At 35.2% G+C, this 26,895-nt stretch overlaps 1 protein-coding gene across 9 annotated transcripts in view; it reads left to right on the plus strand.

The window, feature by feature from the left end:
* LOC111863312 (protein unc-13 homolog B) overlaps positions 1-26,895 on the plus strand; it is a 777,834-nt gene that overhangs the window by 734,784 nt on the left and 16,155 nt on the right. For all 9 annotated transcript variants that reach the window (XM_033751004.1, XM_023849510.2, XM_023849514.2 and 6 more), the window contains 11 exons: positions 6,700-6,841; positions 11,072-11,198; positions 13,982-14,101; positions 16,181-16,380; positions 18,990-19,140; positions 20,559-20,843; positions 22,497-22,664; positions 24,530-24,714; positions 25,237-25,333; positions 25,424-25,645; positions 26,235-26,401. In XM_033751004.1, the coding sequence (XP_033606895.1) occupies positions 6,700-6,841; positions 11,072-11,198; positions 13,982-14,101; positions 16,181-16,380; positions 18,990-19,140; positions 20,559-20,843; positions 22,497-22,664; positions 24,530-24,714; positions 25,237-25,333; positions 25,424-25,645; positions 26,235-26,401 (1,864 nt within the window). The remainder of the gene's footprint in view (positions 1-6,699; positions 6,842-11,071; positions 11,199-13,981; positions 14,102-16,180; positions 16,381-18,989; positions 19,141-20,558; positions 20,844-22,496; positions 22,665-24,529; positions 24,715-25,236; positions 25,334-25,423; positions 25,646-26,234; positions 26,402-26,895) is intronic.

The raw sequence follows: 26,895 nt of genomic DNA on the forward strand, positions 1-26,895 counted from the left end.
ATTTTTGAGACAGAAAAAGTCACGAAACCTGCACTTCTTATTTATTATTTTAAATGAAAAGAAATCAATAAGGACTTGCGATTTCATTCTTCTTCAATAACAACGTCATTACCTACTTTATGCAACTTAGTATTTTGCATTGGACAAAACCCTCTTCGTACAACACACTTGGATCTGTTTATTCTTTAATTCTTCTATCAGCCTACGTCTTCTTCTCTGCCCTTTGTATATACAGCCGTTCTTCTTTGTTTATTTGTTCACTTGTGAACTTGTAGATTAATTGAGAAATGCTTTAGGTTTATTCCATCACCCTTAAAAGGTGACAGAATGCTGTACGTAATAGACTATCTTCTAGTCTGCTTCTTCATTTCAAATAATTAAACCCCTACCTTGTATGTGCCATGACAGAAGAAAAAATCAACATTTGCAATGTTGGAGTACATACAGAATTTCCTACACTTCACTTTCCATTTACAATGGGAGATGCAATATTGTGGCGCAAAGAAACAGTGAATTCCCAGAATATATTCATTTGAAAATCTGAGAAAGTTAATAAATCCATCTGTAAACCCATTAGGAAGAGAACCTTTTTAATTTTGGTAAATGTTGCAGATGAGAGGCATATATTTCATCCAAGAGAGCAGTTTTATGAATGAAGTCATAAATATAAGTAACAATGTTTTTATTTATACACTCTAGTTGATATTCATGTAACTTCTAAAAGATCGTATCAGGGAGCTTATATGCTTTTGCCCAGGTAACAAGCAGGAGTCGTATAAAATCATGAGAATGAACATGTTCACAGCTTAGGAAAAGGTGAAGTCAGATGTAGAAAATATAAAGAGGCTTCAACTAGGTAGTGGTCAAGCTTACAACCGTTCAAGTGACTAAGCTGTAAGGTAGACATGATCTGCTTTGCAAAGGCTGGACTCACAGAGGACTTGTTTATATTACAAAAGGAAACATTTTAATAACATGCTCTATATGCAATATGTACACTTGACAAATGCCAAGGCTATTCATAAGGGACAAACCCACCCTCTCATCAGAGAGAATGTTACTTAAGGACTGTGACCTCAAGAGTTCAGTTGAAAATAAATTTCTGGTCATGATCCTCAAGGGTCTTGGCGCCAAACTAACTGATTGGCGGTAGACCGACAGTTGTAAAGTAACTCTGAATTAGATTCTGAAACTACCATGCAACAAACATAATGCCTACACAGAAAGACCACTTTTTCCCTCTCTCGTCAAAGAGGAGGCCCCATTTCGAAATATGTATTATCTAGGAGAGAACAAAAATTTTGGTCAAAGATCTTGAGGAGACTGAAGCCAGGAATGACTTTGCTGGCAAAGGCCAGTAGCAATTTAACCAACCGACGGGTTGAGACAGATCTAAGTGGGGCCAAGTCAGAAGAAGACAGAATATTGGCCATCACAAAAATTGTATTCAAAGTCATGAAGCAAAATTGGCATATTCTGCTGATGGTGACTGCGACAAAATGACAGAGCCATCCTTTCATCAGAGAAGGCGTCCCACATCAACGAAACTGCCACTGTCTGACAACAAAAATCTGGTCTTGGGCCTCAGAATGGGCTTAATGCAAAGATTGACTGGCCAACTAACCATCAGTCATAATGAAACTGTGACTTTAACATGTGGGAGTGACCAGTGAGATGGTAGCCAGCCAGCAACGTGGTAAGCATGAAAGCAGAAGAATATCCATTGTTGGGGACTTTAACCAAGCAGCGACCAGTGAAGACTATAAGAGACAGAACCTGCATATGTTACACTGGTTTGTAGAGTGTGTAGATTGGTGAAACTGCTACAGTTAGCTGTATTTTTGATTGACAAGCCTTCAACGAATACATGTGACAGTATGAGTTTTATTTAGTGCATAAATATGAGAATATAATATTCTGCTACTAGACTTCTAATGCCTTAACAATTAGCCATGACTGCTTATTTCTTTACATCTGTCATCACACAGTTTTATTATGCCAGTATTGAGAAAAAGTGGCTGACAATTTGTCAACAAAGCATGGTGTGAATGAACTCCGTGACCATATATTTGATCTTCAGGTAATAAAATGTGGTGTTTCAATTCACCAGTATGAGTGTATCAAAATCAGCCATAAAATTCAATATATCATTGATCCATTTAAAAAAAAATCACTAATTATTATTATAAGAAAAGGGAAAAAATTAGTGAAATGCCAAAGGTAACCGTTTTTAAATGTACTCCAACACTGCAATGCTCGGTTATGTAATATGCGTAGTTGTTATCAGTAGGCATTGTAACCAAGAGATTTAGAAGTAGCTAAATTTAATTTATATTCCCTCTTGTACATATCTCCCTCTGTACAGCATATGCTCCATTCTAGACATGGTCCATGCATTTTCATGTATATCATTCCCACAAAATAGAACTGTACATAAGGGCATAGAATAGATGTTAATGTACATATATAGGTAGCAAGAGCAGTAGTCTTTTGTAGTAGTAGCACTTTTGTCATTTTTAGTAGAATCATTTGGATTTTTTCAGTACTAATCACAGATCATAATTTTATATGCTAACAAAATTTTATGTACATATTACATATTCCTATAACAAAGTTCAGTTAACAAGGAGCGTAAAAATATTTTGTGGTATGCAGAATATTATGTGTATATACTGTAAAATTAAAAGGCCAACATAGCGTTACAAACACACATCAGAATTAGTTGCGTTAAAATATGCCTATAGTATTTGTATTCTGCACATTATGCCTCCTACAAGTATCTTCCATTTAAATGCAAATACAAGAAGCACACAAGAGCTTTTCAAGACCATTTCATAGCTTGGATCCACTGCATACACTTGCACAATAATCTGGCATATACAATACACTACCACTAAATAAACTACAAAGGAAACCCAATTTAGAAATATCTTCAGTGTGATACAGTTTGCTCTAGATATAGTGGTCTAAATGTATATTTATGAAAAACTCCATTTGCATCTTGACCAGGAGACTGGTTACCATGACTGAGGTTTGTTTTCCTCAGTCCCTCCATGAAAAAATATGATCTATTATCTCAATTACATTGTTAACACTTCCTTCCAATTCTTTTCCAATTCATCAGTAATCCTTCTATGATATGCTTTGTGGTCTGGATACTAAAAGTGTCTCAATAACCCACAAAGAGAAACTGATATTCAAACCAGTTGCTTATTCTGCCAAACAAATCTGTTTATGCTGCAGGCATATGAAACTATATGTTAATAAGACTGGCATGTGAAAGACTGGCATAAATGTTAAATCTGATTTTATCATGGTTAAACAGACTTTTAATAACAGAAATGTCTAGCATTCCTAATTAATCATTTATTTAGAAGTGTTAAAAAAGTGTGATGTAATTAGTGTGCTTATTTGTGTATATATATAGAATATGTGGTATGGCTAGTAATTATTGATTTGAATAAATATATTCCTTTCACTGTAAGAGTTTCTAAATGGGTTTCTTAAAATTTCTGTAGGTAATTTAATGTGGCTGAACTGCTTAATTTAATTACCAGAGGAGGACACTATTTCACATCACATGCTTGGGCAGTGTCACTCTGTCTCATTTTCACAGTTTCTCTGAGTACATAAGACACGCTCCATGTAATTATGTTGCACATTAGAGGTGACACTTTTATGTTGAGATGTAAATATGATAAGCACAAATATTCCAACATATATACAGTATTGGGCTGTTAATATGTATAATACTGAAGGGGCAACAATAGCTGTCCAGTTTTGTGATCTTCCAGAAATGATAGTAGCTATATTTCTGTTATACGCTGCGTTGTGCAAGTAAATTTAAAAAATGCAACCGTCTTCTCAAGTTGGAATTCTGCCTTTGGTGTTTCTGTAATTCAATATAATTTACATAGTTTCTTTAAATTACAAACCGCTGTTCTTTTCTGTTGATGATTCAGTTGGATGTATTTTACAGTACAATTTTTTTAAAATTAAATCTGTTTCATTATTGACATAATCGCTAATTTAGAAGTCCAGAAAATCATGTACCCTTTCCTTGGACTTTTGGAATGGTTGGAACTTTATCTGCTCCTGCAAATTTACAGTTGAAGGTGTATAAAAAGTCTTTATACAGGAGTACCACTCAGAATTCTTTTATACTTTTTGCAAAAGTATATGGCTTTGAATTAATATTGGCTTGAAATGGAAATGGTATTTTATCCACAACATTATAGTTATGATTTTCATGAATGGAATCTCCTTTCATTCAAGAATATAAAACATCATTTCTGGAGATCAGAAAATCTGGAAGCCATTATCTCCTCTTAACTGCCTTAATTTATATTCTGTTGAGATACAATCACAAATTCACCAGTAAATAATTTAAAAAGATATCTTAATATATTGCCCTTTTTGAACACCAATGTTACAGTATTGGCAATCTTTATGACCGTGTTTTAAAAATGTCTATACAGTAAAAAATGTGCTTCATGTAATATTTTATGAAACATGAAGAAGGAAACTTACACGATAAATTTAATGCTGAAGCTTCTAAACATCCTAATATGAAGACGATGGAACTTGAAACAATGTTGACTGTCGAGAGAAAAAAATAACTTCAATGGATAAAGTGTTTTATGGAAGATCAAATTAGACTTTTCACCTACCCAAGGTGAAAGCAGTATCTTCTGCCTGAAATTAATTTAGTGGCTTAACTGTTTTTAATTATGAAAGCCATGTCTGTAGATACGAACTTGTAACTTCGTTCATCATCAAGGCCATTATTCTAGATTAGTTCTGAATCTAAGAGAATGAACATAAACTCTTTAAGCACAGAGCCTGAAGGATATTAATCTTATATACACCTAGCAAGAGAAAAACACCACTTCACGAAAACTGGTATTTTGTTGTGCCGAGTGAATCATCAGTATTGTGTTCCTGCTATGGCAGTAGTTTGTTTGTGTGTCTTTGAGTTTGCAGTATTTCAGTTGTCTTTTGCACGATCCTAGAGACTTCAAAGAAATCGTCACTAATGCCTAAACTGTCGTATTCCTTGGGGAATGTCTCAGTGCATCATGCAACTCTACTTGATTAATTTTTTCCTGTCATTGTTTATACTATTGCATCAACATTAAGGACACGACATTTTAGTCCATAAGTGACGATGTATTTAAGCTTTCTTCCTCACGGAAATATGTAATATTCTCGTTTATAATTGACATGGAAATAAAATGTGCACTAGTGTACTGCAAAGAAGAAAACTAATTCATTCACCACTGGCTGTAAAGGTTCCAGTGATTTGTGAGTAAAGTGTCTGTGTTCATAATTTACAGCCATATAGCATAACCGATATAGCAACTGGCCACAGGCTGGACAACCGAGGGGCCAGAGTTCGAGTCCACGTAGGTTAAAGAATTATCTCTTCTCCACATCAACTAGACAGGCTCTGGGGCCCACCGAGCCTGCTATGCAATGGCTACCAGGAGCTCTTTCACCGGAGATAAAGCGGCCGGGGTGTGAATCTGACCACTCACCTCCAACTAGTGCCGAGAACAAGAAAATGTGGATCTATACATCCACTTCTCCATATGCTCTCATGGCATAATGCTTAATTAGTTAAGCACAGAGACAGCTTTACCTTTTTTACCTTTACACTCTAGTGTAACTAAACAACAAAAGCTAGAATTTATTATGGCAGGCTCTTTCTTCAACTTTGTGGTACACTAATGCAGCTTCACACCATGACCTACAGTCACCGTGAGAAAGAAAGAGCTTGCAGGTTCTGAACTGAGGGACTGGCCAGTTCATCAGATTTGAAACTTAGTAATTGTTTCTTCATCAGTTTAACTTTAAATGATATTTCACAATAATTTACCAAGGAAGAGGCCTATGAATGAAACTTTGCCACTAACTGGTATGCAAATGGTCTATGTTACTATAAGTTAGAAAGTACAAAAATGAAGAAGTAATTGCCAGCATTATTTTAGTAATAATTTGTGTCTCATAAACAAAATGCCAAAGGATGCCTTGCATTTAAACGAAGAAGCTCCTAATGGTTCATTTTACTTTTAATTAAGTATATAAATTGTATTTTTCATACGTATTTCAAAACGTTTAGTTTTTTATATCGAGAGATTTACTTCTTGTATGATATTGTTTTCTGAACATACAGACTTTAAGTCTTTCTTCAGTAAGCTGTCTTATAGCATGGTTACTGATAACATGACACTGCCTTGGAGCATTAATTACAATTTTCCAGTATGTCTCAAAATAATCATACTTATCCATCATTCTTTAAATTCTTGCTGCAATTTAATTTAATTTAATTTAATTTAAAATAAACAAATAGCCATATCACCTTAGCTCTACATTTAACAGATTTCTGCTCTTAATTTTATATGAATTATGCAGCCAAATTAAACCTTAAATTAACTTGCTTTGACATAAATGCAATTGAATTGGTCAGTCTTTCAAGTAGCATAGCACTTTTGATATGTTCCTTTTTAAGTGTGTCTTCAAATATTAATGTCACCTGTCTTGTTTTGCTTGATGTTCCTCTTACAACTACTGTGTTGATTGTAATGCTTCTTATGTTAAGTAGAAGTAGCTGACAGCATTTTAGTTCACCTAAGACTGTGGGTAGATGCCATAGTCACTTCTGTTTTCAAGTTTTTAAGGTTTCGGCTTTTGTTACAGTTATCTGCGCTCAGGGTCTAATTGCAAAAGATAAGAGTGGGACTTCCGATCCTTACGTAACGGTTCAGGTTGGTAAAGTGAAGAAGAGGACGCGTACCATGCCAGCAGAACTCAACCCTGTCTGGAACGAGAAGTTTTACTTGTGAGTAAATCATAAAATTTTGGATGTGAGTTTTATGCTACATTTTCATGTAGTAAATGTAACTTATCACAACTTTATTACATTGAACACAGAGTAAGTTGACTCGTCCAATATTACGTCTGACCTATATTTTGGATGTAGACATTTTGAATCTCATCTAGCTCACTCATTATCCTGGCTGAGGTTCTTCATGATCTACCCCACTTCCATCAGGCATATGCCAGTTTAATTCATTAAATTAGGCCACAACCATTTCCTTTCACTTGCTTTTCATTTAATTATTTGCTAATATCTGATCATTTGATGCTGTACTTCAGGTAGGAGTTACAGAATTATTGTTATTCGTTCATCAGTAATCTGTCAAGACGACAGGTCCACAGTCTCTTCCAAAACAGTTCCTCCACTTAATGCGATCTAGAGTTTTCTCCTTCAAATGAGAATAACCTCTTCTGTCCCCAAGGTCATCCAGCATCTTCTTACGTCTTCTTCCTCGTCTTCTGGTCACTTCTATCCACCCCTCTATCTTTCTCTTATTTCGTGTAGGATATTCCTCTGCTCACTGACACTAAATAACACTTCTTCATTTCTCCCGTAATCGGTCCAACTGATCTTCTCCATCCTTCTCCAGCACCACATTTGGTATCTCTGATTTTGGAAAGAGACTATCCAGGAAAAGTGATAATGTGGTAGTTTTCCCATTTGCTTTCCACATCGCAGTACAACAGCCATTCAACCCGCTCTGGTCACGCCTGTTGCTATACGAAGCATTGTGCTTGAAGCAGACTTGTTATATAAGTTAATAAATAAGTATGACATTGAGCAGGCATATCTAAAAATCACTGTACAGCTTCTTTTTTGTGTCTAGGTGCATATGTAAATATAGTAACATCTTTTTAATGAATTTTTCTTTATCCAAGATAAGATGCTGAATTTTGTTGTTGGATACCAAACCTTTAAATTTACCTGTATATATATATAAAACTGAATTTTAATAGTAGAATTAAAGCTCTGACATTTACACAGTTTTATGTTACTGTAGCAGTGATCTGTGGAGAGTTAACACATGAGTGAACTAAGTTATGTAATATATAATGAACAAGTGGTTGATCATGTGTTTCATTATCTTGTATTTATTTTGTGAGTAGTAACAATAATTTGATGTGACTGCAAGAAACGCAGTTACTATTTGCCGTGAATTGTGACCTAGTTTATGATGGTTCATAATATCTGGAAAATATCCTCTTCAAGATATGCTTGATGTCCGTGTAGACCAGTGCAGTACAGTCTTGTCAAGACCTCTCATCTGAGTATGGTGACAGTGTATCCATACAACTACTTGAATTCACATCTCTGTGAATGACAAAGGCATATTTGAATATACGTGATCTGACTATGCCTCCAGTTAATTTCAAATCCTGTATTCAGCAGAAAAAGAATATAATCTTAGGACATTAGCCACCATGATAGCAGTCCCTACTAGGAAATGGGCAGGAATATATTAGACATGGCTTCACATTCCACTGGGAAGTGAATCTTCATTGAAGACCTATACAGAATGATGTCTAACAAACCAAATATATGAACCATGGTAGTTCAGTCAGTGAATTCATTAACTGTGACACTGATGGCTGGGGCAGAGAGAAAGAATATTCTTCTCTTTCCCCTGAGGTAAATAACTGGAGTGTGAATGCATGAACCTATACCTCCCCTCCCACCTTTCTCTTCATGGTACAATGCTTAATTAAGCAAAAGGAGAACTTCACTTTTACCAAATCAAAACGTTACCCATATTTTTTCTCATTTGCTGAGGTCTAATGTCATTTTTATATTCTGTGGGAATTACTTTTTCCATCTTTAAGGTGATAAAGAAAATTTTAGATGAGGATTAATGCAGAAGCAGAATTTCAATTATTTCGTCCAGTTACTGTTGAAATTTAAGTGCCAGTTTCAGATCTGCATATTGCAGATTATATGTCACGAAAGAAAATACTACAAACCTTGAGAATTTATTAAAGCAAGATGTGCTTCAAAATTACAAAACTTCATTAAGACTGTGGATGAAGTTTATGAGAGTAATGAATCTGAGAACTAATGTTATCGTGAGAATAAGAAAGTAAATTGTAGTTTGTTGATTGAAGGAAAGTAAAGAAAAGTGTCTAGTGGGGGCAGTTAATGCAAGGTGTATAGCATGATGAAGTGTGTGTATGATTGCCACAAGGGAGAAATCTACAATTTTTTTTGTCAGAAAGCCCATTTTGGCTTTAAGTTTATTTGTAAATGGTTATATGGTCAATAAGTATATGTATATTTTTATTGACAAATAAGTTTATGGAATTTTTTTTTCACTGTCTCTATCTTCACTTGGAGCACAGAACCTGTTGCTTCTTCAAGGCAACTTACATTATGTTGCAGATAGAGAGGTACAGGAGTTATCGACACACCAACAAAGTAAATTAAATTTTATTAAAATCTGTTAAAATATTGATAAAACATAAACTATTTAATAAGTTTTATTGTCTCATTCAACCACTACATGTTTCAGTTTATGGACAATTACAAGGTGCTGCAGATATCTCACTGGGTATTCTTTTTACTTGCAATTATTTTACAAATTCTAGAAATTAAATCTTGTAAGTAATGAAAATAAGTTTTCCAGGATTCACAGCATTAACCTTTAAACACCGGACTTCAAAATAGTGGTAAACTTGAGCTGGCCGGAGTTTATTTAAATGCCCGCTGCTGGTGCTCATTTAAATGCCCGTTGCTCCCTTGCGTTTAAATGTCCGTTCCTGTTAGGCAGTTAATCAATTTTAAGCGTTGTGTTTAAAAATGCTGTATCTAGCACAATTTTAATGGATGGAATTAACTTTGTTTATATCAGCAAAGAACATAGTGTCGCATATTATAACGGAAGATTTGAAATTTTTAATACAAAGTGTTATACTCTATTTTCAATTTTTTGTGTTTTAATTTTGATACGTACTGCAAAAATTGTTTCCCAGTTCTTCACAGAGTTGTTCTGCATTATAAATTCATTTCTGTTTGTAACACTTGACAAATTTTAGCAGTCCCTGGTGTCATAAAACAGATGGAAGCAATAAAATCATTTGGTCTTCTGCTAGCACTGCTTACACCCTTCGGATTTTCGAATCTTTGACTGAAGGTCAGAAGAATGAAAGAATGGCTATTCAAGAGAAAGCTAGAGGGGTCCCTTCTTCAGTGCTAAAACCTTCCGTTAGAACTGCAAAAGCTTATTGCCCCTTCTATTTGAGTGAACAGACAGCTGCATCGTGGCTGAGATACAGAGCGCGATCTGTTTTGTGTGCGTTCGTAGTGAAATTGAATACGGTAGTTTTATTTGAAACTGTATATACATCAAGCAGGTAACAACAAAAAAGGTATGTACATCAAATTTTACAATATATTTTTAACATACCTATCTGCGGAATCTGCATTAAAATTACTGGATCGTGGATAAGTTTTGGCATAACTCATACGTATATTTTTATTTGCTGTTGTTCAGTTAGGTATTATTTTAATTCCTCTATTAGGGTTTTACTCAAGTCTGTCTGGTAATTACTACATTTGAAAATAAATATTTAGGAATGTGCATGCGCTTCTACTAGCGGCGTGTGCGTGCGCTTTCACTAGCAGAGTTTAAATGCCTGACTAGACAAAACGGGGTACTTTGGCCACGACGACCTTACTCATGACTGGCACAAACTGGGCACTTCGGCACTTAAAGGTTAAATAACTTCATGCCACAATTGGAAGGAGACTTTTACTGTCTTGAAAGTGGTCTGCAATAACTCCAGTTTCATTTCAGGAAGCCATGCACCTTGTATTATAGATCTATGACCCTCAGGCTCATACTTCTTTTGGAACAGGATTCAAGTCTTGACATCGAGACTGTCTATCCTGATTGAAACTTTTTTTCGGTTGCCTTAATCCCTCCATATATACATCCTGAGACACTACCACAAATTTTGTCATGAACATTTCCTTACGTATCCTTTCCAAATGATTATTCGCCAGTCATTCTGTCATCTGATAAATAGCCCTAATGTGAGCAACTGAAAACATAACTAAATAAATAATAAATAAATAAACAGACAAAATATGTGTATATGCTTAAAAGGGCCCTACATGGTTATGGTTCTGAAATGATTTTAAATTCTGGGTTACTACTTAAATTAATTTAATTTAATTATTTTTTGTTTCCATTTCCAGTGAGTGTCATAACTCCTCAGACCGAATCAAGGTGAGAGTATGGGATGAAGACAATGACCTCAAGTCCAAACTCAGGCAGAAGTTGACTCGTGAATCGGACGACTTCCTTGGACAAACAATAATTGAGGTGAGTTCTGTGGTATTACAGAAAACAGGATTAAATCACTAAACATCTCTTTTCAGGAAAATAAGAAGCAACTTTGCATGTGTATGCAATACTTTAGCTCAGTATTTCATTATGTCACTAAATGGAAAAGTAGTGCTTAAGAGATGTAACATTGTTTTTATTCGGTTCTTTGGTTAAAGAGAATTTTGACTGATTTTTTCCTTAGTTTTTGTTTTACATAGCATCAGAACAGTGGTGTGCAGTACTATATTTGGTAAGGGAAGCAGTGGTATATAATAAACGAACTGATAACAATCAACTCACCCAAATTTATTTGAAGACCAAATCTGTTCTTCGTTTTGTATTCTCTTCGATAAACCTGTAAATACTGTATTGTTCTCAAGATGAACATTAAGTTTATGATCATATTTCCTCAACAAGAGAACTAATTCCACATAATTACCTCGGTCAATAGAATCCATGCTTTTGTCATGACCATGGAGGGAAAGTAGCCTCTTTCCTAAATGGCAGATGATATCAATCAAGCATTTCATTATTTCTCTATGTTCTTTCACATTTTCATTATGCTGTAGTATTGTCAGGCGCTTTTGATTGTCTAGTTGACAGTCAGTTTGAGATTTCCTGAACATAACAAGTTGCACTGTTGAAATAATGTGAGTCTGAGAGTTCTCGTGTCATTTGAATGCTTTATGAAGGTTGTTGATATCACCAAAACCAGTCTTGTTCCATACAGTTTTTTCATTGAGAAACAATAGGCATGGCCAACAAAACAATTTTCCTATTGTAACCGTTTTTCTTTGGTTCTGCTAGCCCCGGTAGAGCAATTCGACTCCTCTCAGGGCGTGTTGACTGGCCACGACTTGGGTGATTAGTGGGGCTTTAGGCGTAGGGAAATCACCACAACACCAATTAAGTGTATGGAGTCTTTATTAAATTTGCACTAATTAAATAGAACAGCACCGTAGGGGTACACTTCACAGATTCGTGGATGTAGGCTTACTTACTGTTCTGGGGACGCACACTTAATAGTTACCACAGGGCGTGTTTACGGGGATCCGAACACATGTACCCCCGGTGAACGTAACTTTCAAAGTCTCTTTGCCAAGCACCCTCTGAATGGTAAATACTTGCCCTGGTTACCCCAAAATTCGGGCAAAGGACCTCCCACTTCAGACGATGATTGGCTGGACCGGGCAGACTGGGAGGTTGCTTATCATTCTCCTCCAATTAGGAAAGCGAATATCCACTAGTGTACAGTTTAGGGGTGAACTTTGCCACCTGCTGCATGGCTGTCAAACTGAGATTTTGGGGTAGCAGGAAACGACGCTGCTAAATTTATGACTTCCCCTGTCAAGTTTAGAATTTCTAAAGGACTCGGCCTTGTTTTACTCATTAAATTGACTGGTTTACGAAAGGGCAGCTGGCTTCAAGCTTGACCCAAGCCACTTGCTGCATGTCTCAAGGGGGAAAATTCCAAATTGTGAGGCGAAAGTGAGGAATTTCACAAAACCCTAACCATACACAAAACATCAATTGACCTTCCCATAAACTGGACAGTTACACTATATTACGACAACAGGATAGCCACTCTGTTTTAGAATACTATTCCAAATTAAATTTCCTCACACATAATTTGGTTTCTGCTTTAAGTTCTGGCAACCTGCATGTTGGTCGTCCTCTTTCTATAATTATTTTCTTTTCAGAAAAGTCCCTGTTATTAAACCCCCATTTTAAAAGGCTTCTGATTGCACAGTCACAGTTACTTTGTCTGCCAGCATTAATTTTAGCTGTGGCCTGTGCATGTAGTCTAATCACTCCCCTGCCACTTGTACCACAATATCAAACTTGCTTCCCTTAATCGTGGATAGCTTCTTTCTGATGCATCAAAATATGATCACAAATACAATCTTACGCCATCTAAATATGCACTTAACAATATTTTAAAAAACTTGAATGAATGTATAAGGGTTGAGCCTTCTTGGCCCTTGCACTGTGACCGCAGTGATCTCTTGTGCCTTTAATAAACCTGAATGTTATCTACAACACCCAACAAAACTGAAATCATACATAAACAGTTAGTTTTCACATAACCATCAAAATAACACAATCTTTCACTTCCATATCACGCGCCTAGAGCCAGTAAACCAAAAAACATGCTTCCTTTTACAACTTTGGGTGAGATGAATTCATATGAAGACTAATGAAAGGAAACTTGTTCCATCCCACCGAGCAGATGAAGGGGGGAGGAGTAGGCATGTGGCCTTGAACAGGAACACACGCTAAAATGTTAAGGTGACAATATTCACATCCTTATTATTCAAATTGAATTATTTATATATGACTTCTTTTTTTTTTCATTTCTTAAATACAGAAGCAATGCTTCCCTTGCTTCCATGCATGGCACACCACTGCATCAGAGTGTTAAATGGACTGCTTCAGTTTCATAATGGCATATAGGGCATTGGAAAATTGAGGCCAGATGGTAGTATGGCTTCATTCATATTTTGGAGGTATCTGGTATGAATGTTACTAGCTGTTATGACTGGGATATTTGGTGATTTTACTGTCATTCTAGACTGATAATGAGATAGTAACTAGAAACAGGTCACAACTGCTTCTCCGACAAAACTTACCACTTCTATCTCATTACATGCTTAATAATATTGTCATTAAATCACCTGCAAAGCAACCAACACAGCGTGTTTGTTCACAGAACATGGATACCTGTATGTGTCAAGCTTCGCCTGTGTTACAAATCTGATCACACAGTTTTATGTCCACAGGTCCGAACGTTGTCAGGTGAAATGGATGTGTGGTATAATTTGGAAAAGCGAACTGACAAGTCCGCTGTGTCGGGAGCTATCCGCCTTCACATTAGTGTTGAGATCAAGGGTGAGGAAAAGGTAAGATTCCCATGCACAGTTTTGCCTTCGTGTTTAGACTAAGCATGTAGCTGCTTCTCTCCAAGCTTAAACAGAGGAATATACTGTTTATTTAATACACTAAGTTTTGAATTAGCTCAATTAAAACAATAATGGAATTTCAAGAACACTCACTTACTAGATTAGATATTAGATATAACATAATACAAAATAATACTCTATGACTGGTGAAATTGTGAACTTTCTTTGCTGAACAAAAATCAGTTTCTGGTAAAACAAGAAAGTGAGTGCCTTAAAAATGAAGAATACACACACATTTTAGATACTGTAACTTTCAGAGTCTGATAAACAGATCTTTAATGCTACTTATATTGTAATGACGTAATCAGACCCAAAATAATCGAGACAAACAAGTTTGAGCTAGAAAGCACTGAGAATATTAACATTTATTATATTGTAGCATGTAGACCCGCTGCTAAGTAACGATCTGTAAACAACGCCCATTGCTGTGCAACAGATTCCTAACATGCACCAAGAGACTAACTGGGAAGTGGTGTTCTTTTTGTGGCCCATGCAACAGCTGTATGATGCAACAATAGAAGAATTGTTCGAAGGAGTGTTTTCTCTGCAGTCTTTTCTGAGTTATTATAAGCAGGACAAATCTAGAGTTTAGTTAGGTGTGAGAAAAATCGCCGGCCAGTAAAGGCGTGAACATGTTAGCTGAGGAAGCTACAACATTGATGCAACAATAGAAGAATTGTTCGAAGGAGTGTTTTCTCTGCGGTCTTTTCTGAGTTGTTATAAGCAGGACAAATCTAGAGTTTAGTTAGGTGTGAGAAAAATCGCCGGCCAGTAAAGGCGTGAACATGTTAGCTGAGGAAGCTACAACATTGGAAGCCATTACCGGGCAACAGTCGGTGAAGATACAGCAGACTGGGAAAGCTTAGTGCTTGCTGTAGTGAACCGTAGAGTGTGTGAATTAGTGATAGCACTATAGTTAATTCTAGTTATGTTCTGGATGAGTTCAATAAATCCATTTACCAATCCAAACCGCACCTATAGTCACTCATTCACATGATAATATTATGATCTGAGTAGAATTAACATAATGCAACAAGGGACCAAGGGATAAATACTAATAATTCAAGTTATCACTGGCAGTTATTAGTAGTATGTGTTCCTTTATTCTCTTTTATTGAGAGAAAATAATTGCAATTAATCACATTTGCTATGAGTGAATGTCACTGCTACATACCATATGAACTTTGAGTGTCTCCATTGTTTCTACATAGTTACTGCACTTCTCACTTGAACATTTGTTGTGAATAAAGTGGTATTTTTGCATGTTGTGCAATGCTACTTTCAAAGAAAAATGTCATTTACTGATGTTACTTGGAACACCTCATCCTGGAAACAATTTTTTTGGGACCCACATAAATGTGCAAGAATTCATTCCTTTATCTGTTTCCAAAAACCGTTTCAATTTTATGGTCAGCCCTAGCAGATATCATCATATCCTGTTGGGATATATTTCCTCATCATAAACTTAGATTTTTCTATCTTTATGAAAGGACAGATGGTCGTTTCTACAGAGATACGATGTCCTGTACAACTTATTACTAGTCAGTGATGATTTAAGCAGAAATTTGGCCTAATTATACCAGCTGGTCACATTAAAGTAACTGTTAAGTGTGTGCAGTAATTGAATACATTTAAATGTAGATTATTACAAGATTTAAATTCACCCGTCAGGTGGGATTTCAAGAGGAAGAGGCAGAGGATTGAGCTTAAATACAAACAAATGTCCTTTCATTATATGCATATACAAAAATGAAACAGTTTTCTGAATGGATTAAGTTTCATACTTAGACCAGTAACAACATTTTATTTTTGAAATGCTGTGGAATACATGGAATTCCTAATATATGGTGTGGATTGTTGAATAATCTACAGTTTAAAAGCGGTATTTTCTTGCATTTTGTTGTAAAAATGCAACAGCAGTATCTTTTGCATATTTTTAAGGACTCCGTGATGTATTTTATTCAAAAGTTTATTCTTGAACTATTCTTCACATTAATTTGACATGTCTGTGTCTGACAGGTTGCACCATATCATGTACAGTATACATGTCTGCATGAAAATCTATTCCATTCTCTGTGTGAGGAAAAAGGTGGAATTGTAAACTTGCCACAGGCCAAAGGTGATGATGCCTGGAAGGTTTATTTTGATGATGCAGCTGAGGAGATAGTTGATGAGTTTGCAATGAGATATGGCATTGAATCCATCTACCAGGCCATGACGTGAGTATCATTCAAAGCTAGCCGAGCAGTTAACAATTTCGGTCTGACCCATGTATTCCTGAATTTCAAGTCAGTTTTTAGTAGGACAGTTCCACTAAATGCAAATGCTGCAAATGTAATTTATGAAATGTTGTAGATGTTAAGAACATATTTCTTAACCATGTAGCATGACCAAATATATTTGTGTAACATAATCAGCAGCAGCAGCAGCAGCAACAGCAGCAGTAACACTAGATCTGGAAATGTGGTTTTCTTTTAAATGAAATGAACTCTGCTTCTTATGGTAAGTTGCACCTGAAGTGTGTATATAAATCATTTATAGTCCATTCAAGGTGAAGCTTATTTTTGTAACTCACAGCTTCCAAATTGAGCTTTTCCAGCATGTTATAAGAATATCATGCATACCCTGTATTTTTAAACATAATAAAAATATTTTCCTTAACTAATTCCAAAATTAATGGAGAAACAAATGTGGTAGGTAATCTTATACATGTATATACAGTCTTGAAACATGGACCAGCACATGATACATAATTGCAATCCATATGTTGGAGTACAAATCAGGCTACACCTCGGTTCATGTTTTATGGTGAGACATACAACCATAATTGTACAGATAGTGGAATTTTGCATTTTTCTCTGTGTTGTGTAGTGTAACAGAAAAATGTTTTTAACCTTGACCACAGGTAATTTCATTGTGGCCTACATTAATTTGGGCACAAATAGCTGTTATGGTCACTGCCATGGAAAGTTCAAATTGCACAAATTTAAATTTGTTTTAAAATCCCTTTCATTTAAAAAATGTTTCTTATTAGGGTGCTCATGTTCATGTTCATCATGTATTCCACATTGTGTAAACATTGAAATTCATGTAGAATATTTATGAGTGTATTCTGTATATTCACAATTCTATATAAAACGCCATCACAAAATAAATGAAAATAAATGATGCCATGAGTGTCAATTTCATTGTTCTGGTTGTGGGAAGAAGTAAGAGGGAGGGAGGGAGGGAGGGAGGGAGGGAGAGACAGACAGACAGAACACATAGTTACTATACTAGTTACAATCTGTGAAAGTTCAGGTAGCAGATTTTTAAATGACAATTTTGATAGTATTCTAGATCAACTCTTACTGTGCCTAAACAGTAACAGACAAGTTCAGTGAACTTCTGGAACTCTGTCAGATGTTCTGTCTAGTTTCATTCTTACTAAACATTCAAGATTTATAGAGCAAAGTAGCAGTGGAAATGACTTTCCTGAACTAAGTGGAGAGTCTGAATCAGTAGGAGAGCCCAGGAGAGTGACAGGTGTATGTTATAAATATGGGTTTGGAAAATCTATTGTAAATGTATTATCATTGGGAATAATAGTTATGATCTCTGGAAAACGCTTTGTTAAAGAAAATTTTTTGAACTTAAGTAGATTTTTTTTATTGCTAGTGAGGTGGGACTAAGTCCTTTGTACTGCAGCCACTTCTGGCCTATTGTACCAGCCACAGATGATAGGTGAGGGTGATTGTGGAGCAGTTGGTGGAATGAAGATTGGCAGGGGAAACCGAAGTACTTGGAGAAAACCTGTCCCAGCACCACTTTGTCCACCATAAGTCCCATTTGACCAGACCCGGGATCAAACCCGGGCCGCCACAGTAGGAAGAACTTAAGTAGATGATGTCCGTCCATTTCCGTGCCCTTTTCCAGCCCTGGAGGAGGGTGCTTCGTATAGAAGTTAACAAGTGAAGTGTATATTCATACCATATTAATTTGAGCATTGAATACACCACCTTATCAGCTTCAAGATATATTAGTTAAAAATGGTAATGTAAATGAACAAATTTCCTGGACCAACAGATGTTAAGTATAATTATCTTCCAGTATTCATATTACTTGCTCACAGAACGCACAGCAAGCTAACTCTTGTTTAGAATTTAGGTGTTTCATATGGGATTTATGATGAAAAATGCTTCTTTGCTACAGATTTTCTCTGTGTTCTTCATTTTGCTTTCATTTGTTAAATTTATGTTGTGGTTATTTATAATGAGTATCATCTCTCTTAATGTGTGAGTTAATATAGTAAAGTATTGATTATCAAAATATAAATTATCTGGGCAAATAAAAGTAATAAGTATAAACATAGTTCTGTCCTACACAAAGCTCTTATGAATTGTTACATGAATTATTGTTATTCATTGTATGAGTGTTAGGTTAGGGTAAGTTAGTATACATGTAAAATACACATTGTTAAAAATAAAATAATCTATGCATATATATTTACTTCATTTATTATTCTGTACCATTATGAATCCAGTTATATACATATATTCATAACCCAAAATAGATAAATTGCCAGTTGGGTATGGTAACTGGTTCTTAGTCTTCTGCCTAAGTTAAATATGTTAATATGTCAATAATGTTCCCTCACTAATCTAGTAAATTTCTCTATTGCAGTCAAGTGTTTCAGTAATAGAACTAGACTGAGCAATGAATCATTAATGCAGATGTATGTGTGACTGTATTTCATGCCTGTAAAGAAGAAAATCAGTGGAGAAAGTATGTTGTTTCCTTCGTTTTAATGAAAAAATTCTCTAATATGAATTCATTTATACTTTTGCAGGCACTTCCACTGTTTATCAACAAAGTACCTGTGTCCTTCTGTGCCCGCAGTCATGAGCACGCTTCTTGCCAACATTAATGCTTATTATGCGCACACCACAGCTTCATCAGCTGTATCTGCCAGTGATCGATTTGCAGCTTCAAACTTTGGGGTAAGAATTTATTAATATATATCTGTGACGTTCTTCTTCTACATTTATACATAGGTTTATAATTATCTGCATGTGAAAGTGCCTGTAATGAAAATAAATTTTGCCTACTGAAATGTTAATGTCACATATAAAATGCATTACTTAATTCACAGTCTTAATTAAACTCTGTCACTGTATACACTAGAAATTATTCCAGTCCACTCATTCACAGGTTACATCCTTGAAAACCCGGAATTTGTTAAACTCATTTTCCAAGATTTTCTTTCTTACTTGTCCCTTTTTCCCTTCAGTGTACCAGTTTTACTGGCACTTTCATCAGCAATTAATCATGTAATATGTCACCAACCATTTCCACTCTGATACAACTAGGTATAGTCCAGAATAACTCTAAACTAAACAAATACAGCTTGTAGTATCATACATCTTTTCTGGAAGATCCTCCAAATATTTCATACAGCTACAAAAAGGTTATGGACATCTGTTTGGACTAAGCATGTTGGTGTATCAGTAATATTTTCAGCTTTTATTTTGAGAGGTGCGTATCTTACACAGTAGCATTACTTTGCTTAAGTCATGGCCATTTCCTTGTAAATTCTTTCCAGTCAATTTTTCACCAGTCATCCCAAAATTAAAATTTATATAATCTAGATTATTGACTAAACCACCTCAACCCTCTGCCCCCCCAAAAAACAAAAAAACATTATGGCAAACAGTGATCAAGCCACTCTGCTATGGGGAGGATGTAAGACCACTCCACAGTGATACCACACATAACCAATAGGAAAATCAGATGTTTTTAATAAACCATGATATATAGGGCCCAGCATCACACAAAAAATGTATTTATGTGTTGTTTACAAGGAAGTCTTAGGAGACTATAATTTTACTGTTAAAACTTTCAAGAGAAATTCTTTAATAAAAATGTTATAATTTATAGCTGTATACCATATTTTAAGATCTACAACAAGTGTAAAGTTAATTTCCTTTCATTGTTATGCCCCCAAGGGGCTGAGTGATATAAGGCTATACAACAAATTTAATCTGTCTTATTAAATTTGTTACACTGAATGTCTTATTAGTCCAGTAATTCCCCCAGTATTGTATGGAAATTCAGTGTGATGTAGCAGATCTGCAGTGTCTCATTTTTAAGCACTTAGTATGGCAACATTTATTTTAAATACATTTTTTTTTTTACTTACAAGTCACGTTCTTATTCATGTCCTTATGCTTGATAGATCTCATCATTGTGAGGCAGATACTTGCATCGGTATATTGAAAATATATATATAGTGTGACTCACAGGTTGGAATTCCTGGCACTGAGCATGAGAAATACCACGAAGGACCATATTTGAACCTCCAACTATGATTACAATTTTTCCATTTTAAAAGAAAATCGCTGTTTGAATTTATTTACAGAAAGAAAAGTTTGTAAAGTTGTTGGATCAACTGCACAATTCTCTTCGTATTGACCTATCAATGTATCGCAACAACTTCCCTGCATCAAGTGAGGAGAAGCTCATGGACCTCAAATCCACAGTGGATCTGCTTACCAGCATTACTTTCTTTCGGATGAAAGTGCAAGAACTGTCAAGTCCTCCCCGGGCCAGCACAGTGGTGAAAGACTGCGTCAAAGCATGCCTTCGATCCACCTACCAATTCCTGTTTGAGAACTGCTATGAGCTCTACAACAGGGAATTCCAGGTCTGTTTCATAGTGAACCTGAGTGTCAGTAAAAGTAATAATTTAGTAATAATTTTTATATCTGCAAAAATATTTTTTATTATTGAGTTGGAGCACACAAAGCTAATGATTTCCATATTACATGTGATTTAAACAAGCTTATAAATATATAATGTGTACACTTGAAGGACAAATTTGTCAGAAAGAATTATGAAAGACAGATCTTCAAATTATTAATATCAAAAGGAAAGTGTAGCTAATGTGCAAAACAGAGCAACATTCTGTAGTTCCAGAAATACCTTGTTTCAGTTAAAGTGAATAATTAAGACTATGATGAACTCTTCCTTTATAACAAACAAATGTGTTAATCTTTAGCTCTTCATTGTTAGCCAGTACTTATTCATATTGCCTATACATAATGAATAAAGTACTAGTGGTCTTCTTTCTTAAGCTGTACAGTATTAAAAAAAGAGTAAATCTATCCTTTTAACAGGCCTTGAAGGTCAATAGAATGGTGAGACATTGAGGCTCCCACATTTTATTTAGATAGTCGGCTCATAGATGGTGGTAAGATTGTCAACCTTATGCACCGGTCGCCCTTTATCCCCCAGAAACATTCCTGGTACTCATTTCTGTGAGAGGCTGAGCCGAATCCAGGGCCATAGTGTGGCTGGAAAGATTAGGTAAATTGAAAAAATCAACCTCAGTGGAAATGAAACCCACAACCTTCCTGCTTGTAGCATAGTACCTCAACAAACTACGTTACTGTGTGCCCCATTGAACTGCACATTTTGAAAACAAATATTTAATGCAGGATGATGAAACTATTTCTTACAAAACAATGAACATGGAGTTGGTCACAATTGAATATAAGTAGAATAAAAACTCTTACAGTGACAGATCTTCAATTTGAGACAGATGAAGCAGTGATAAATTATGCCCTTGCTTTATATAGTACTTTTAAAAATAAAATACTATGTTTTTACTTATTATAAAGCATCGTGGAGATTAGTATTAGTTATCCAGTTAAAGAAGCATTTGAGCTTCAGAACTGACCAGTACACAATGCACTGTTTTCTAATGCATTAAAATGCAATCTGTTCTCTTAACCTGAAAAACCTCTTACTGTTGAGGCTTCATTAACACATTAATCAGTTGTGATAGCTCATGTATATCTCATTTCATAGTTATACATTTCTCAGATGAGTAAATGGGATATAATATTTTAAAATTTTGCTTTCTTCAGTCCTGACAGCCCATTTCTGAAACACTGGTCTCCAGCTCAGTATTAATGCTGCTGATTTCCTGAGAAAATTTTAGTGAATTATGCAAGATATATGGAATAATAACTGTCTGCCCTTGGTACATGCATTATATTCAGAAAGCAGATGGAGAAGACCAGTGGAGTTGAATTTAACAGCTCTCATTTGCTTGACTACATGATGTTAGAAATATTATTATGCTCATTCATGTTAATGTTGTTGAATATGTAAACTGTGTCTGCCTGCACTGACTTATCAACCTCTTCTACATTCCAAAAATATCCAAAATAGAAAGATACAACTACTATCATCTCATCCCTCTCCAATTCAGATCCATCCCTGTCCCGGTGCTCTGAAGACTTAAACAAAAGATGGGACCTGGTTTAATAATACACACATACAAATTTTACAGGTGGATCCAAATGAAGCAAAGAGAGACCAAGAGGATCATGGGCCTCGGCTAGATAGTCTTGATTTCTGGCACAAACTAATTGCACTCATTGTATCGGTCATCGAAGAAGACCGAAATAGTTATGCACCTGTCCTTAACCAGTTTCCTCAGGAGCTCAACATTGGGCAGGTATGACCTGATTTATGAATTTCCTGTGTTAATATTTCTATTACCTTGCATATTCCATGCTGCAGGATTTAATGTATGAGATATTTTATTTCTCTGATATAACAATGTAAACTAAACTAAAAGTCTTACCCGTTGAAGTCAGTATGTAAGTCCAGGAGTGGCTGAGCAGAATGAGGGCAAGAAACCTTTATCTCCACCCATTTGCCCTTCCCTCGGACCTTTTGGCCACCACTTTGGATCATCCCCAGTTAACGAGTTCAATGTTGTGAATAATTCCGTGACATTGTTATAATAGAACCAAATGTGTGTGTAATTAACAAATAAAAAATATAAACAATATTGAGACCATAACATATACAGTGAGCCCTTGTGTTTAGAGTTGTGACCATTAATCTTGGCCTGATTACTATTCAGCAGTGTGGTTAGTATATTGTAAGGCTAAGGTCAAAGAACAAGGATAATCTAGTGAAACAGTATATTTAAAATAAAATGCAAAAGTTGGGAACTCACTTGAGATGAGTAAATTGACATGAAATATAGAATGACTGACAGAACACAATTTAGAATAACATACACTTACACCATGGCCTTCAAACTGTAAGAGGTCTATCTAGCTACCATTAGTATGCTGCTGCAGTCAGAGAAATTATCAGCCCATGGCATATTGCAGTCAACAATAAAATGTATGTGCAACAGTAACTGTGTGGTGATGGTACAAACTCCACAACAAGACACTGCATTTCATATGGAGAAAACCGCATATGTATTATTCCAGAGAGAGACTCCTTACTATAAAAGCATGAAAGCTGTTCTGAATTATGTAGGATTTTAGGTTCTTGAGCAATGATTAAGATGATTTCTGTCTTGTGGGGTAAAACACCATATGGCCTGTTGATTTTCAATGGGCTGTATTGTATTACATCCAAAGAGATATAATCATACTCTGAATGAAATTGCAGTGTGTAAATAAACAGTGAAGTCTGAGTTCTACAGTACATGATAGTTGACTCATGCATATTTAGCTAATAACATCATATCTGTTCCAGGATAACTTATAAGCACTACCTCAATAATTAAGGTCCTGTTTGAAGAGAGTCCAGTGTTGAATCTACGCATCACATTAATAAAGCAACATTACTAAAATAATTCATTCATTTATTGTATATTCCATAAATCCATATACATAGATATAGAACCAGTCACATAATTAATATAGTACAATACAAATATAAATATATATGTACAGTTTATGATCATTAAAATAGATTAAAAAAACATGTGTTAAATTTATATAAAAAAACAGTCTTACATCACTATACATAAAATTATGCAATATTAAAATTGTTTATGCTATTATCCTTATTTCTAAGCATATTTGTTACTAAAGAATTCATCACATGTATAAAAAGAGTTTTGCAATAAAAATGTTGTCAACTGAATTTTAAAATTTTTCAAGTCATTAGACAACATTACAACATAATACTGACATTATCAGTAAAGGATTTCTTAACAGTGTTGACAAGAGATATTAGCCTTCATCTGTTTCTTTAGCTAGTTTATACAAATCACACCTGTTCTAGATGAACCGGAGAGCTGTTGCGGATGTGATAGTGAAATGAAAAATACACTTCCTGATTATTTATTTTTATGATGCTCTTGGAATGTAGCAATTCTGAAACCATTGATTTATGGATTTGCTAGTACTGTTTGTTTTAATGTGGAAGTTTAAAAGGGCAGTTACATTGTAAAACTGGTGCAGAAATATAATATCTTTTCGTCATGAAGGAGTTTCAGTTTTACAGTTATTTCATATCAAAAATTTTGTATATTATTTTCAATATAAGAATTGTGTCTTTAATTTCCAGTTATCCGCAGCCACAATGTGGGGTCTGTTTGCAGTGGATGTGAAATATGCACTGGAGGAGCATGAGCAGCACCGTCTCTGCAAATCCTCAGCCTACATGAACCTTCACTTCAAGGTCAAGTGGCTGCACACAAATTATGTCAAGGATGTGCCTCCCTACAAAGGATCTGTACCTGAATACCCAGCGTGAGTAAATTGTAACTTATTATTTCACATGTTCTACCATGACCAGAAGCAGCCTTGTTGCTTATATCAGTGTCTCTGGATGTGCACAGTTATTCAGGGAGTCTTGTAATATGTATACACTTCTAAAGCAAGACATAATTTTCTCACAGGAGTTTTTCTCATCATCATCATTTTTCTTTTACAAGTTAGGGCCTGAAAGTAACATTTAACCTGCATTGTCCAAGGGGTGTAAACCCCCTGATGCTACAGAGCTGATGGGCAGATTTAACTCTTTGGTAATAATACACGTATTAGCACTGAAATCATGCAGTGCTCAGCCAGTTAGATGATGAAATTACATTCATTGATATGTTATTCATGCTCACATTAAGTTTCTATAATAATACAAAGTAACAGGCAATCATGCTGTTATCTAAATATTCTTATAGGAACCTCTCTTGTGGTCATATATATCACAAGTGACCATATCTTTTTCCTGCAGGGAACTGCAGGTTTCTTCAGATTTCCGTTTTTATCTTGCAGGTTTTTTGAGCCATTCGTTATGCAGTGGCTTAATGAGAATGATGATGTATCTCTGGAATATCTCCATGGGGCGTTTAATAGAGACAAAAAGGATGGGGTGAGTTGTTACAGTTTTGGAATTATGGTATTTTAAGAAAGAAGCCATTACTTTTATTTCTAATAACTTGTCTTTTCCTCTGTATTTCAGTTCCAGCGCAGCAGTGAACATGCGCTATTTTCGAATTCTGTTGTAGATGTATTTACACAACTAACACAATGTTTTGATGTCGTTTCAAAACTTGAGTGTCCTGATCCTGAAATATGGAAGCGGTACATGAAACGTTTTGCCAAAACGATAGTCAAAGTTTTGGTTGCCTATGCAGATATTGTCAAGAAGGAATTCCCAAGTCATCTCAAGGAGGAAAGAATTGTGAGTATACATAGTAGTGAGGACATTGTTTTCCTAGAATAGTAATTTACCAGCTCATTTAACTTATTGTCATATATAATAATAATGTCATAATGTAAACTTCTATTTTATACAGGTTACTAATATTGTAATGTATATGTATATGTTACTTGTATTCAGTATGTGTTTTTGGAAGTCTGTCAATGATTCAGGATGTATTAATATAGTCTAAAATGTTCAGAATTTATGAAAGTGATAGATCCAGTATTTGCCACTTAACTAGAGCTTTCGTTGTTATGTCAAGAAATACTTATGTATTAAGTTCTGAAAAATGAGGATCTTGACTGTTACAATTTTATAATTAATAATAATGGTATGGAAAGTTACATGATCTGTAATTCTTTTGCAGACAAAGTTCTGTGTAGATATAGCAATGAAATAATCATTCATAATATTTGGCATGTCATGAAAATAACTATTGAGTTATGAATGTTCCAAGATAAATAGCAGCTTTCAGAAAGTGTTCTCTTCATACTCTGGGCTATAATTGTAATGCAATTCAACAAACATTTGTGCCAAAGAATATTATATTTCTTTTGTGCACTTGCAGGCATGTATCTTGATGAACAATGTACAGCAGCTAAGAGTGCAGTTAGAGAAGATGTTTGAGTCAATGGGAGGTGAGAAGCTGGAAGAGGATGCTGCTAACATCTTGAAGGAGTTGCAACAAAACCTCAACACTGCACTTGATGACTTGGCCATGCAGTTTGCAACAAGGTAAACTTGACATTCACACAAAATATACTCGTATTTATTAGTATCATCAGCTAATAAACAGAATTCTGGATGAACCCTTAAAACAGTTTTATCTGGTTCCACTAATTCCAAGAATTGTTTTTTTTTTCTGTTGCTAGAGGTGAATAAAGTTAACATTTTAATTTTATTGTTTTCTGTTTATTCAACAGATCTGTGTTCTTTGTCTTGATACTACTTTCATATTAATGTCATTCTTGTACCAAGGCAGTAATATGCTCTATGAGGACAAAAACTTCGGTTGATTTCTTTACAATAGCTCTGTACAGTTATATAATTGTTGTGCTGATGGCAGAGTTAAGATTTGAAAGTAGGAACACCATGAGAACGTTTGGTGTAGTTAATACACAGTATTGTGGAGCAACAGATACTAAGCTATAGAATAAATGGCCATTGAAGTGACCAAGTACTAGATGGGAAGACTAAATGGGACAGATATACAGAACAGACTAGGAAAA

The sequence above is a fragment of the Cryptotermes secundus genome, unplaced genomic scaffold, assembly GCF_002891405.2.
Source record: "Cryptotermes secundus unplaced genomic scaffold, Csec_1.0 scaffold159, whole genome shotgun sequence".
Taxonomy (NCBI): domain Eukaryota; kingdom Metazoa; phylum Arthropoda; class Insecta; order Blattodea; family Kalotermitidae; genus Cryptotermes; species Cryptotermes secundus.